This window comes from Cydia pomonella, chromosome 2 (assembly GCF_033807575.1).
Source record: "Cydia pomonella isolate Wapato2018A chromosome 2, ilCydPomo1, whole genome shotgun sequence".
Classification (NCBI taxonomy): domain Eukaryota; kingdom Metazoa; phylum Arthropoda; class Insecta; order Lepidoptera; family Tortricidae; genus Cydia; species Cydia pomonella.
Genome location: NC_084704.1, coordinates 34,933,230 through 34,947,359, shown reverse-complemented (window position 1 = coordinate 34,947,359; position 14,130 = coordinate 34,933,230). Strand labels below are relative to the sequence as shown.

Here is a 14,130-nt window from a genome sequence, read left to right as displayed (position 1 = left end):
TCTAACGAACCTATCCCACCTATCTATTGGTTTAATAATGTGACAACCGTGAAAACATTACACAGGAACATTACGATACGTATAGCACCACTGAAATATAAATAGCATCCACGTGTTTAGTGGACTAATACCGGCACATAACAAGACCGTCCAGAAATTGAATTATGTACACTTTCCGCTCACATAGGCACACTAAGCACCTAAGAAGCATTTAGTTGGAGATCATTGAATACACAGCCCTAATCTGTACTTCGACACGGTGGTATCTTAGTACACGTGTCACATTCGTTAGGTCTTTGTGGGTGTATATAGGTAGTGTCTTCGACATATTCGGGGCTGTCGGACCGACAAATTTCATTACGGCTCAGACGTAGAATGGGCGACCGGGCGAATAGTGTAGATGCTCTGCGTACTGTGTAATAAGAATGGATGTGGGCTTTCTGTCTGTCTAGTAATTCTAGTATATTGTATACCTATTGTAGATTGAGAGTTCATAAGGATAATGAAGGCGTAGGTATTATAATGAGTAAGTCGTGCGCACTCCGGGTTAATGCCCCCGACGAGACAGAAGGTACCTATAGACGCGTTGTCTTAACACACATTTCATGGTTCAGATTATTATTTAGCTCTTTATTTATATTTCTTTTTTTATATACTAGCTTCTGTCCACGACTCCGACTGCGTGGATGAAGATGATTGATAAAAACTATGACAGGTCATAACAAATTCAAATCGAAGCTAAAAGTTTAATTGTTGGAAAAAAAATAGTGGATTATTTTATTGGTTTTTGACATATTGTAATTTTATTGTTCTACTTATTTTATAATGTTATTTAATTTACAATTTATCATTCGAACACATTTTATTATTGATTATGAATAAATGAAATAAAATGAAATGAACTAACCTATTTCCTGGAAAGGTATACTTTCCGGTGTACTGGAAAGGTCTTGGGACTCAAACTATCTCCATACTTTTTTCTTTTTTTTTAACTTATAATCAACAATAAAAACTTGCCAATTTTTTGTGTTTGATGCGCTCATTATTTAAACAAAATGTTTATCATACATATGCTAAGGTACTTACTACTCGAAAATAGTATAAGTATTGAGTTTTGCGTTTTGAATTTCACCCTGTTGACTCTGGCTTATTCTTGAGGAGGACCTTAGCATCGTCTTTAATGTTGGTTTTGAGAGTTTAGGCATATATGTCTTAATATTATCACAACTTAATATTATCTAAATCCGTTCAGCTGCTATTTAAGCGAGAAGAGGAAACAGATAGACGGAGTTTCCTTCTTGTTTAGAATATAAGTAGGAATTTATGAGGAAGACGGAGTCTGAATTTTATAACAAAATTGAACTGAATTAAATAAATAAAATATTGAGTCATAGTGAGACTAAAGGGTCAAATAACTTTGACTTACAATTGTTATGCATATAAAAAAATAACATCTTGCTTGATAAATCAATACCTTTTTCCTGCACTTTGTTACTTTACGACTCTTTTACTGTGTGTGTTGAACTATGATTTTATAGAATACGAACTTCTGCCCGTGACTTCGTCTGCGTAGGATTATGATGTTAAATGGAAAATAGTAGATTGTTAACCAAGGGATAAAAGACACTCATTTCTGCGCCAATAGTCCGAGACTGAAATGGTGCCGTTCACTCGAGGTAAACACTCTACTATTTATCATTTGATTGTACTAAATCACTAAATATGGCTTGGATTGTCTCGACGTTAAACAAACCGAATAAATATCAATCGTAGCTAATTGACTCGTCTAACTATACGTTTTTACTATTGGCATTTACTGTTCAAATTAAATCGAACATTTTAAATAAATAAATATTATAGGACATTATTACACAAATTGACTAAGTCCCACAGTAAGCTCAATAAGGCTTGTGTTGAGGGTACTTAGACAACGATATATATAATATATAAATATTTATAAATACTTAAATACATAGAAAACACCCATGACTCAGGAACAAATATCCATGCTCATCACACGAATTAATGCCCTTACCAGGATTTGAACCCGGGACCATCAGCTTCGTAGGCACTTACGTACTAGGTATTTTACTTAAGAACAGTAACAAACCATTAACAATCTTAGTCGTAAATAAGACAATTTGACACAAAGCAAACGAAATAAACAATTATGAAAACAACCAATTATTGTCAATCGAAACTACAAAGCAAAACCACGAACATCTCATAAAACGTCGAGTAAAACTCATTAAAACCTTTCCACGTTAAAATTTCCCGAATTGCTACAATAATCCTATTACACTAATTAGGCGGTCCATTAACATTAATAACGCACCCTCATTACGTGCATTGAAAGAAGCTATGTAAAATCCAAGTTTAACGAGCAATTAATTCGTTCGACAAGGCCAATTAGGGAAAAGCGTAATGGCGAAACTATTACGGAAGGAGCCGGCTTGAACTTTGCAGGCCGGCCGATGCATTTTTGGATGTGAGCCCAAATAACTTGTTGCTCGAGCGGGGGGCGACCTGTTGCGCCCGGCCTATGGAGTAGTATGGAGCGCTGCCATTTTTGCCCGTCCCGGCAAATACATAATGAATGTTCATGCCAACGTTGAACGCTTAGCCCCGCATTGTTCGCTGGCTTTCGGTAGTTCGTAGGAAATTGCACTCGTAATAGTCCTGGGGCCGATTGTGCCGTTATTTATAAGCTCCTTAATATTTCCCGCGCGTTAAGAATACTGTAAAATATAAAAGACTCTCACAATAAACGTTTTCAGGGTTCGAGCTTCTATTTAGTGAGGGATTACGTATTCAAAAAAGGGCGACGTGTTTTTACGCGTTCTACTTATGAAAAATATGAGATTATATTTCAAAGAGAAAATGTACGTACTTAAAGCCGATTATGTTTTTGTACTAAATCGAATATTGCTTGGAATCGTATGGGATGTAGGCGTAAGTGTATCATCGTGAACAAAACACATTTGGCGTTTATATAGACATGCTCCCGATACGTACAGTACCCCTAGTGTAAATTTAGTCGATAGCGAAACGTAACGTACGCGTTTGCGTTAAGTCTCATTTTGTATGGGTTTTTGAACAGCGCGCCAAGCGGGACGTTTTGGAAAGTCAATAATCTCATACAAAATGACACTTAACGCAAACGCGTACGTCACGTTTCGCTGTCGAAAATATTTACACTAGGGGTACTGATCAGATATAAGTATATACATCGAATATTTAGACGCTGGTTAGCATAGGACCTAAGAAGTATATTAAGATAAATTTTACTTAGCAATACAATGAAAATATCAACCATACAAAATAATTCGGCCCGCAATGTAAAGCAACACACAAGTTACAAGATACGAGCTTTTTAAAGCGTCAACGCTTGTTGGCAGTTACTATAAAAAACTCGTATCTCGCAGTCATGTCATATTATGTTTGCAGTACATGGCTACTTGGTTTTACAACAAAATAATTGCGGGTTCATAATTAAGTGGATCTTTAAAAAAAACTTCTTAATTCATGATTACTCGGTATAATTTATCTGATTTAATTTATCGTCCATATTGGATTTACATACTTGTAAATTAGTAGATACAGGTCGCGGAAAGTTTAAAAAAAGTTGGAAAAGTACACAAAAATCATAGAGAACTAAGGAAACTTTCCCTTTTGGAAACGGAAAATTTCGATCTCCATACAAAATTATGAGGCGGTTCCGAAATTTTGGAAACTTTCCGACGGCACATCAGGGCTATAACCGCAAAAATCGAAGTTCGTTAATTGCGGACAAACGTAGGGTCACAGCTGTGATTGATATACAACAAATTGTCTCAAAAGTCAAAACATTTTCAATCACGTTAACATCCAGAGAGTAAAATGAGGACTACGTTTGTATGAAAACGCGATTTCGGGGGGCCGATTTTTGAATTTCGAGTGCTCAATTTGGCGTAATTCCCTTCAATTTATCTCCACTACTAGGCATTTAAATTATAGTAATATAATTGAAAACGAGAAGGGATAGTTTTTAAAAATTCATCAAAAAATTATGGTAGTAAATTATACAAAACGATGTATAAGAAGCATTTCAGAAAATGTTTAAGATTGTTTAAGTATCAAAATTACTTTTAAATTAAGTCAATTTTCAGAGAAATTGTCACTTGTTTTATAATTTCTGGAGAAAATTGATTTCGTCTAACTTTCATTTACACCACTTCAAATTTACAATAACAAAATATGTAGTTTATTAAAGTTGAAGTACAGGATATGTGTAATACAAAATTACCATTTTTAGCAGTCCAAACTTTACGAAATTTACAAATAAGATCGACAAAATCACTGCTTTACGCGCGTTTACCGAAACGTCCATCAGAAAAAAAATCATTACTGATTAAGTGAGTCTGTTTAAAAAAAAAAGATTTATTATAATGAAAGATAACAAGACGTGCTAATAGAAACCAGTACTTGTTATTTTTAATAGTCAAATAAAAACCGGCCAAGAGCATGTCGGGCCATGCTCAGTGTAGGGTTCCGTAGTTACTCTTCCGTCACAATAAGCTAAACTGGAGCTTAAAGTATAGTAAATTTTTTACCAAGGGATGAAACGGTACCTTTCACGCGAGTTAAACAAATAGGCAAATTTGCATAATCAGTACCTAATTAAAGTCTTTTTACTAACTTTTTGCGATAACTCAAAAACAGCTAAACTGATCATGTCCGCTAAAGCTTTCATTTAAAGTCTTTCTTAAGCTCTACATCCACGACTTTTTTCATATTTTTTGGACCTATGGTTCAAAAGTTAGAGGGGGGGGACACATTTTTTTCTTTCGGAGCGATTATCTCCGAATATATTCACTTTATCAAAAAATGTTTGTTGAAGACCCCTATTAGTTTTGAAAGCCCTTTCCAACGATACCCCTCACTGTAGGGTTGAAGCAGAAAAAAAATTTCACCCCCACTTTACGTGTAGGGGAGGTACCCTCAAAAAAATTAAATTTTTAGATTTTATTGTACGACTTTGTCGGCTTTATTGATTTATATATCCATGCTGAATTTCAGCTTTCTAGCACTAACGACCACGGAGCAAAGCCTCGGACAGACAGACAGACAGACGGACATGGCGAAACTATAAGGGTTCCTAGTTGACTACGGAACCCTAAAAAGGTGTACAATTTTATGCGCTAAATCTATCAATTTGACATTTTTGCGACTAAAATCGATAACGGCCTCTTAAATATAGGACATCGAGCCTTACGAAGTTTAAACACACTAGCAAATAAACTAAAAGTAAAGCAAATACGCTCACTGTTCCAAAGTTAATTCGAAAATCAACCAATTACATTAGTGTTGCGAGACTAGTTGTTTCGCCAAGTTTAGTCTAGTCTGGCTAAATGGCGTGTGTTTCGTTAGTATTGTGCGCAAGTTTTTGTTCGGTTTAGTTTACTTTATAATAAACTTTGTTGTTAAGGTCCCATGTCTCTAAAACATTAGTAAAAATTTGCGGTTTTTTATGATACTGTTTTGAAATACAGTTAATGACAACCAATTTTACACTTTTTGTTAAGCTTCACTGCGTATAATCCAGGGATCGGAAACCGGTAATTTTTGTATGGGAACGAAAACGGTATTTTTTCGTTCTTTGTTAATTATTTCATTTCTAATCGGGCAATCTAATAATACGAAGTCGTTATCGAAAAACACAACCGAGTCCTATATTTGGAGTATAAAATAAACCGAAATATTATGTTTATTTCAAAGTTTTTCCATAAAACCGGTTCCGATCCCTGGTATAATCTCTTTGTATAATTATATGTACTTCAAATGTTGTAACTTGACAATGCCACAATTTGCTAACATGGACCTGATCTGATGATGCAGACGGAACGTAGCATACGGAACACCTCGATGGAAAGACACAAACACATAGAGTTTAGGCTCATTAGAAAGTGCTCAAGAAGTAATTGATAGACATGCAAATAAGAGGAAGTATTACAGTTAGCAATAAGAGCATTTTCAAAATTTTCAAATACATTTTTTGAGAGTAACTTTTTGTAATATCTTATACCTTTAAACGAGCAATTCTTGTATATATATATTTCTGTGATCTCGGAAACGGCTCTAACGATTTCGCTGAAATTTGGTATATGGGGGTTTCTGGGGGTATACAATCGATCTAGATTAGTCTTATGTTTGGGAAAACGCGTGTTTTCGAGTTTTCATGCGTTTTTCTTTCAACGCAGAATATGGTCGCTAATTTCGTGTTGCCGGTCACTGTCCGTCTGGTCCAGCGAGTTAAGACGCGGACGGCTAGAAACGAGTGTTACGGGTTCGAATCTCGCCCGGTGACTAACTTTTTTTTTATATGTTCAAGTTTATATATAATTTTTTATTTTTTATTGTTTTAGACAAGTTAATTTAGTAAAAAAATGTAGTTAAGATTATTACCTATACACCACCATATTACAATAAATAGTTATAACCGAGCAAAACTCGGTCGCCCAGGTACTATTTATTATGTACAGTGTAGCCCAAAAATAAGTTTTTTTTTTACTGCTGCATATTTTTTATAACGTTGTTATACACAATGAACTCGTCAAGAGACCCCGAGACAGGGCGAGAACGAGTGTGCCTACATACTGCTGCTTTCTCGTCTCGCTCTTACTCGTCGCCTCGTCCTTATCAGATTGGCTCGGAGCGATACCGAGACTCTCGCCAAGAGGCTCTTGACGAGTGTGTGTATAGTCAGCATTAACTCAAAGAGCTATTTTAGTGCGGCACACTAATCCAGAAACCCCGCGACAAGCAAAGAACGAGTGACTACATGACATGTTGCTTCCTTCTCGTCTCGTTCTTTCTTATCTCGTCTCGTTCTTATCCTATTGGGTCGGAGCGTTGCCGAGACTCTCGGCGAGAAGCTTTGTATACAGCCGGTATAACTTTTTTTATTCTCCATGTTCCAGGGCGCGTCCTCGAGCCTGGTAGTGAAGTTTGCAGATACGGAAAAGGAACGGCAGTTGCGGCGCATGCAGCAGATGGCCGGCAACATGAGCCTGCTCAACCCGTTCGTGTTCAACCAGTTTGGCGCCTACAGCACCTACGCGCAGGTCATCACGGAGCAGGTAGACTTTCATTTTACCAAAGTCTGTAGGTTTTTAAACGTTTTGCCAGTTTCAACATGAGCCGGCTTAACCCGTCCGTATTCAACCAGTTCGGCGCCTATAACACCTACGCGCAGGTCATCGCTGAGCTGGTGTTTTCTTTTTGCTAAATTCCGTAAAGTTTTTACATGCTTTGATATTCATGTACGCTTGGACCTCTCCAGGAAATTAGAATTAATAAGTATTTATTTATTTATTTAAACTTTATTGCACACATAAAGAAAAATGTACAAATGGCGAACTTAATGCCAAAAGGCATTCTCTACCAGTCAACCATTGGGTCAAACAGAGACATTTGTGTATGTTGGTGCAGGAAAAATTAATAACAAATAATTAGGAAAAAATAAAACGTGAAGTCAAATAATATTAAAAATATATAAATAGTTAAATACTACTACTACTTATATAATGTATAAAAGATAGACTAATACATATAATTATGTACATATACATGATGGTGAACCTTTTTTAAGTTCTTCTGACAGAAGATGCTTGCGAAGTAGTCGTTTGATAATGGGTTTGCTTGGGGCTTGTCGAATAAAGAGAGGGAGGGAATTCCAGAGACGGATTGCCTCAACGGCGAAAGAGTTAGACATAAAACCAGTACGGTGAGAAGGAATCGAGAGTTTGAGAGAACGGGAGGAGTATCTTCAGTATGTACACTGACAGCACCTACGCGCAAGTCATCAACACGGTTTGACACACGACATACAGTGCGAGTTATATCATATCAGCAACAAATAACAGCTGTTTTAAAGTACAGGTCTTGATGTCATACCTTTAACCAAAAGAAGTTTAATACTCGCCGCTAGTAGTAGTTTTAATTGGGATTCGTGTTGTCATTTAATTTGTTATCATATCTTATTCCAGCAACAAGCAGCCCTGATGGTAGCAGCGACGGCGCAAGGCTACATCAGTCCCATGACGGCTCTCGCGTCCCACGCGCTCAACGGCATGGCCAACTCCGTGGTGCCGCCCGCTTCTGGTAACTACCCTACGTACAGCGCTACACTACACTTCAGTTCACTATATCATCTCTCGCGTCCCACGCGCTTAACTACACCCACAAGTTTATCCGTATAGGCAATGTAGGTCACGAACAATGTATCTTTTTACTTTTTTGTATTTTTTCCTAGAATCGTTAAGACCCCGTAGCAAATTTCATATTTGTACATAAATTGTCACAAATGTTTAAAATGCGTTTTAGACCTATTCGTTCGTGTTTTTTTTTTCTATTCAGTGAAATTCGAATCGATGAAGTCCCTATAGAAAATCCTCAATATTGCTAATTTTGTGTGCGGGTTAATAACGATATGGTAATATGTTAGAAGAGACGAAAGCCCTGGTTTATCTTGCTCGGCTACGCTGATGTAAGGACTTGATTATTGAAACAACGACATATTGGAAGTCCTTTTATTTGTAAAGCGCTGTCTCACTCTTACCTTACTGTTTATACATATCTCTATTCTTGTTACTCTAACGGTGTTATTAAATATCGAATGAGACTACTATGGTTCGACCTAATAATCGACTTTGCCCTTACATGCCCTTTGAAATTTAAATTGAAAAGAATATATTATTTTAATTTTAAATTTCACATCTCTCTTACCCTTACACTGAATATATAATTAGGCTTAGGCTCAGGGTTAGGCTAGTCTAGCTAGACACACTAAAATAGTATATTTGAGGCCAATATTTCACAAGCGACGATTTGTAATAATATTGAAACTAAGTACGTTTATCCTATAAATAATAATAATAATTCAGCCTATATACGTCCCACTGCTGGGCACAGGCTTCCTCTCATGCGCGAAAGGGCTTGGGCTATAGTCCCCACGCTAGCCCAATGCGGATTGGGGACTTCACATGCACCTTTGAATTTCTTCGCAGATGTATGCAGGTTTCCTCACGATGTTTTCCTTCACCGAAAACCTAGTGGTAATTATCAAATGATATTTCGTACATAAGTTCCGAAAAACTCATAGGTACGAGCCAGGATTTTAACCCGCGACCTCCGGATTGAAAGTCGGACGTCATATCCACTCGGCCACCACTGCTTTTTTTATCCTATGCCTATGCTAAATTCACAGCTAGTATATTCAAATATAATATATTATTTAATTATATGACCATCACTATCATACGAGTAAATAGTGTTTAAAGACAGTACCATTACGATTGCAGATAACTTCTCCGGCCTGGCGATAGGCACGGGCGCGCAGCCGCTGAACGGCGCGCTGCCGTCGTTGCCGTCGCCGACCATGCCGGGGTTCAACATGGCGGCGCAGACGGCCAACGGACAGCCACCACCGCAGGACGCGGTGTACACTAACGGGATACACCAGACGTTCACTGGGCGTGAGTATAAATACTAATGAATACGTGGTCGTATCCAACCATGGCGTAGTTCAACATGGCGGTGCGGACAGCTAATGGGCAGCCGCCGCCGCAGGACGCGGTGTAAACTAACGGGATACACCAGACGTTCACTGATCGTGAGTATAAATACATCTAGTGACCTACGTACTAATGAATACGCTTTCCTAACCAACCATGCTGGGGTTCAACATGGCGGCGCAGACGGCCAACGGGCATCCACCGCCGCATGACGCGGTGTACACTAACTTGCTACCCCAGACGTGTACTGGACGTGAGTACGAATACTAATAAATACTCTGTTGTATCATTCCAAGGGCTAACAGCAAAGATGGTTGCCACCCCACGTCGCTTGCTAACTTACGGGATACAGCAGACGATTCCCACAATATTGGCACACCTTTTTGGTGATCTAACCGTTCTTCTGGTTTGCCATTTCAACTCAAGAAAATTTCTCTTTCAATTCTACGAGCATTGTGATCAGTTAAATTTAGTCTACTAAACTAGATGATATGAACATGAACACTGCGTTTCCCCATATCATCTACCTGCTCGTGCCATGAATATTCTAGGCAATAACTTTCTTTGAAATCTTAGTGAGTTTTCCTCATAATGTGGTTACTTGTATGAAAAGTACACTTATTTCTTGTAAACACTGCTGACTTAATTCTAATATTTCAAAGAATCTTCCTTGTTAAGTAACAAGTTCCTTAGTAAGATGTTGATCGCAGTATTCATCAAGCATCAATATCATTACCTACTATACATGCACAGAACAAAGCCCTGATATATCAGTTCACACATCAGTCGCCTCTCATCAACAACCACACCAACTTAGTTGATAGACAGCGACGTACCTTAAAGCAAGGCATATTTCTTTATCAGCCTATCTGAGCGTCCCACTGCTGGGCGAGGACCGAGGCGTGATATCGCCGATGTGCGCTGATCTGACGAATGTTGCAGCGGTGCCCGTGACGGCGCAGGGCCTGCCCAACGGCGAGGCGGCGCTGCAGCACGCGGCCTATCCCGGCATGCAGCCATTTCCGGGCGTCGGTGAGTGGCGTTTACCGCTTCGCTTTACTAATGTAGATAGATTTTCTCGCTGATCGAGGGCGATAAGTGAGGAAATGTATGCATAAATATTTGAACACTTTGAATGCCTACATAAAATTGACTGAATTGCGATAACGGTGTAATTCGAAATTGTGCGATTGTTTTTAAATGTATGGCGATCGATGGTTAAAGTGTGCAGATATTTATAATGACATTAAACATCTCTTTAATAGTCACTTGGTTATAGAGACTTACCTGCGAAATCCTGGAGTCTTTGTAAACAAATGACATTAAGCGACTGTATAGAATGATCAACATTTCATTTCGTGTCACGCATCTCTGTGGAAATTAGGCCAAAGCTTGATTATCCAATGTAAACATCGTCTAAACATCTGTAAATTAATATTCACCGGTGTTGGCTCTCTCTCTCTCTCATGTCACAACTAGTAAGATAAAACGGATCCGAAATATTAAACGATGTTTACTTAAATAATCACGCAGCAACATAGATGTCAAAAGGCGAAATGTTATTACCATGATTGTTATTGTATGACAGATGTTACTAACACACAAGTTGCTTTAAATTTTCATACGTTTGATACAAAAAAGAAATTGAGTTTTGTAAAAACAACTATATTTTTAAAGGCAACTTGTGTATACATCGCTTCTATCGATTGATCGATCTTTTACACGTACTTAAGTGCGACCAGCCAAGTTCACAATATTCAACCGCGTTAAAGATCGGTCGATTGATAGTGGATAAGTATTATACAAGTATAATGAACTGTTATAAGTGTTGATGGTGTAACGTTATACGCGCTGTACCTATCACGCTATGGGATACGTATGTCACATACTGTAGTTGTTGTCGGTGTTATCTTAGGCATAATAATATGTTGTTACCGCAGTCATTGTGTAAAACTTTGATGTATTGTCAGTATCCAATTATTTACAGGGGCGAAATATTAATTTGATTTTATATTATTTCTAGAAGTATTCTGCGCGTATACGACAAGAACATTCATTTTTCAAAATTGTATATGAAATTTTACTTATATGTTATAAGTAATTAAATCTCAAATTGGACAGAATATGATAAACATCACTCTCTCATAATCATATATTTATGCATAACTTTAGGTATCTTATGAAATCCGAATCGTATTATTATTATTTTTCTTTATTTACCAGTCTAATTTACATTTTCATTTCAAACATTATTGTTATATTTGATATTATCTATTTGTTCTATAAAACATCGTTCACATGTTTATTCGGCCAAAAATAAGATACCAATTATATTTATTTAGCTTGATATTAAATGTGGGGCGGAGTGCATGTGAATGTCGGATAGGTGTTTATTGTGGAAATGTTCGACAGCCTACCCGGCGGTATACGGCCAGTTTCCGCAGCCGATCCCACCACCGATGTCCACCATTGCGCCCGCGCAGAGAGAAGGTAAGTGGAGCCTCGAGCTATAGGAATAGAGGTGCTACTTTTTTTTTTTCTTTTATTCAGAAACAAACAGTCATTCAATAACATTGAACAGTAGATTAAGCAGCAGTAAATTGACCTATAGTTTCCTTAAAGAGTCTATGTTAAGTCTGCATTGAGATTATTTGACAATATCACCATAAACGTCACAATATCAATGTGCTGGTGTTCTCATTATTCGAATGCAGATTTCAATTAGCTGACGTCCGCAAAAAAACTCTGTAGCTTAATACGTAATAATCTTAGACTTGGCTCAATGAACTTCCAAGTACGAGCTTTAGCAATAATTTGATTTGCAAAACTGATCATCGAAAAGTGGCATGTCTATTCACCATAAAAATCAACCAGATAGACCCTTCATCGCGTCGGCCGATCACACATCCTTCCGATTCCTCTTGCTTACTTCTTCAACCGCCTGATGCCCTGGTAATCATAACACAACATCATCCTATGAGCGTACATTCGATTTACAATTGTGATATATTCAAGTGTTAAGATATGTAAGTTTTTCAGTTCGAATCTCATCCTAATACAACGCGACTACGCGAATATCGCAAGTTCGCGCGAATTTTACTCGCGCGAACGTGCGATCAAACATATTGAACTCAAATAGGTGTCCTAATTGACAATCGCGTGACCAATTAGGACACCCTATTAGAGTACAATATGTTTGATCGCGCGTTCGCGCGAAACCATTACGCGATAATCGCGTAGTCACGTTGTATTAGGACGACCCCTTAAGATTCTAAAACGCGAAGATAAAATCAAACGGCAAATGTTCACATTGAATGTACGCCCTTAGCCTAAAAAACCGTATTTTAGCGTTCAAAACACTTTAAAATTCCATCTTTCTTCTTTTCACTGATGATTCCCGCTAAAACACGGATATGCAATATAATTGTCTGTGTAGTCCGTAATGCTCCGAATTGCTGCACGTCACAGTGACAACTTGTTGCCAAACTTTCGGACCTCTGATGTACATCTATATATAAATGTTGTGTTGTCTTGACTGTTTAGCTCCGTGTTCTTGTTTAGTTTACAAACTTCGTGTGTGTGCAATTATTTTGTCTCTTGAGAGCTTACCTTTAAAAGACTGAGAAACTGACGTTATCTTAGCCGAGTTTGATCAAATATCTTGTTTGTATTTATTTTATCATGCAAGTAAAATATTCTGACAAAAACGGCTAAGTTAATTACCGATAGGTACTCATATAAAAAACAAGCTATTTAATATTGAAGTACCTGCCTTTCTGGGTGAAATACGACGTAAGTAGATGTTTTCCTACAACAAAAAACAATAAGTTAACCCACAAATTTTTAACAATGCATCCAATCATTTATACAAAACTACGAAATCAATCTTGCCATTATAGTATTTTATGCAACAGTTGTATAAGAAGGGTCAAAAAAGGCGAGTGGCGTGAGTTACAATGTGAGCCGGAGCCGAAGGCGTAGGCGAACATTGTAAAGGAATACGCCACGAGAATTTTTTGACCTACTTATACAACGTTGCATACAATATTTTTCCTACGAGTCAACAAAAATAAATCTTAATTTAGGTAAACAAATTACAGCAAAAGTATATAGCCAAGACGCGCGAGCATACCTTGTTACGCGCCCGGCCCGCCCCGGGCCGCGGCCGGCCGGTCGGCGACACCTCCTCGTAACTCATGAGGCCCTGGTACTTGCTACTTGCTAAATTAATTTTTTGGATAGTTTTTTCTCAATTTTGGCCACCGTAGCCTACGGAGACTAACAAGCAACGCTAAGCGGTCTTCGTAGTCTATGGGTGTTGCTATATTACGGGTGTCACATGCGCGTTTCTGACTTATGAAGTAATTATTTTTACTATGCAACCAAATGAATATTTTGTAAGTTGGCAGCAATGCACTTAGTTTAAAACTGTATTCGTTTTGGTTTTGTTAGGTTGGTAGCCATTAATCGCAGTAACATTATAGCTTATAAAAGCACAAGAGCTTTTATGAGGAATAGACAATATAGACTTTTCTTGAAACCTTTTATGTATGTTCTTATATTCGTGTTAATGAAT

The 14,130-nt window shown here is 37.7% G+C and overlaps 1 protein-coding gene across 9 annotated transcripts in view; it reads left to right on the top strand.

Annotated features, from left to right (window-relative positions):
- LOC133515575 (CUGBP Elav-like family member 4) overlaps nucleotides 1-14,130 on the top strand; it is a 674,434-nt gene that overhangs the window by 648,679 nt on the left and 11,625 nt on the right. For 5 of the 9 annotated variants that reach the window (XM_061848145.1, XM_061848149.1, XM_061848144.1 and 2 more), the window contains 5 exons: nucleotides 6,960-7,118; nucleotides 8,028-8,142; nucleotides 9,342-9,515; nucleotides 10,419-10,586; nucleotides 11,967-12,044. In XM_061848145.1, the coding sequence (XP_061704129.1) occupies nucleotides 6,960-7,118; nucleotides 8,028-8,142; nucleotides 9,342-9,515; nucleotides 10,419-10,586; nucleotides 11,967-12,044 (694 nt within the window). The remainder of the gene's footprint in view (nucleotides 1-6,959; nucleotides 7,119-8,027; nucleotides 8,143-9,341; nucleotides 9,516-10,418; nucleotides 10,587-11,966; nucleotides 12,045-14,130) is intronic. The other 4 variants (XM_061848152.1, XM_061848151.1, XM_061848146.1 and 1 more) reach the window with 3 other exon arrangements.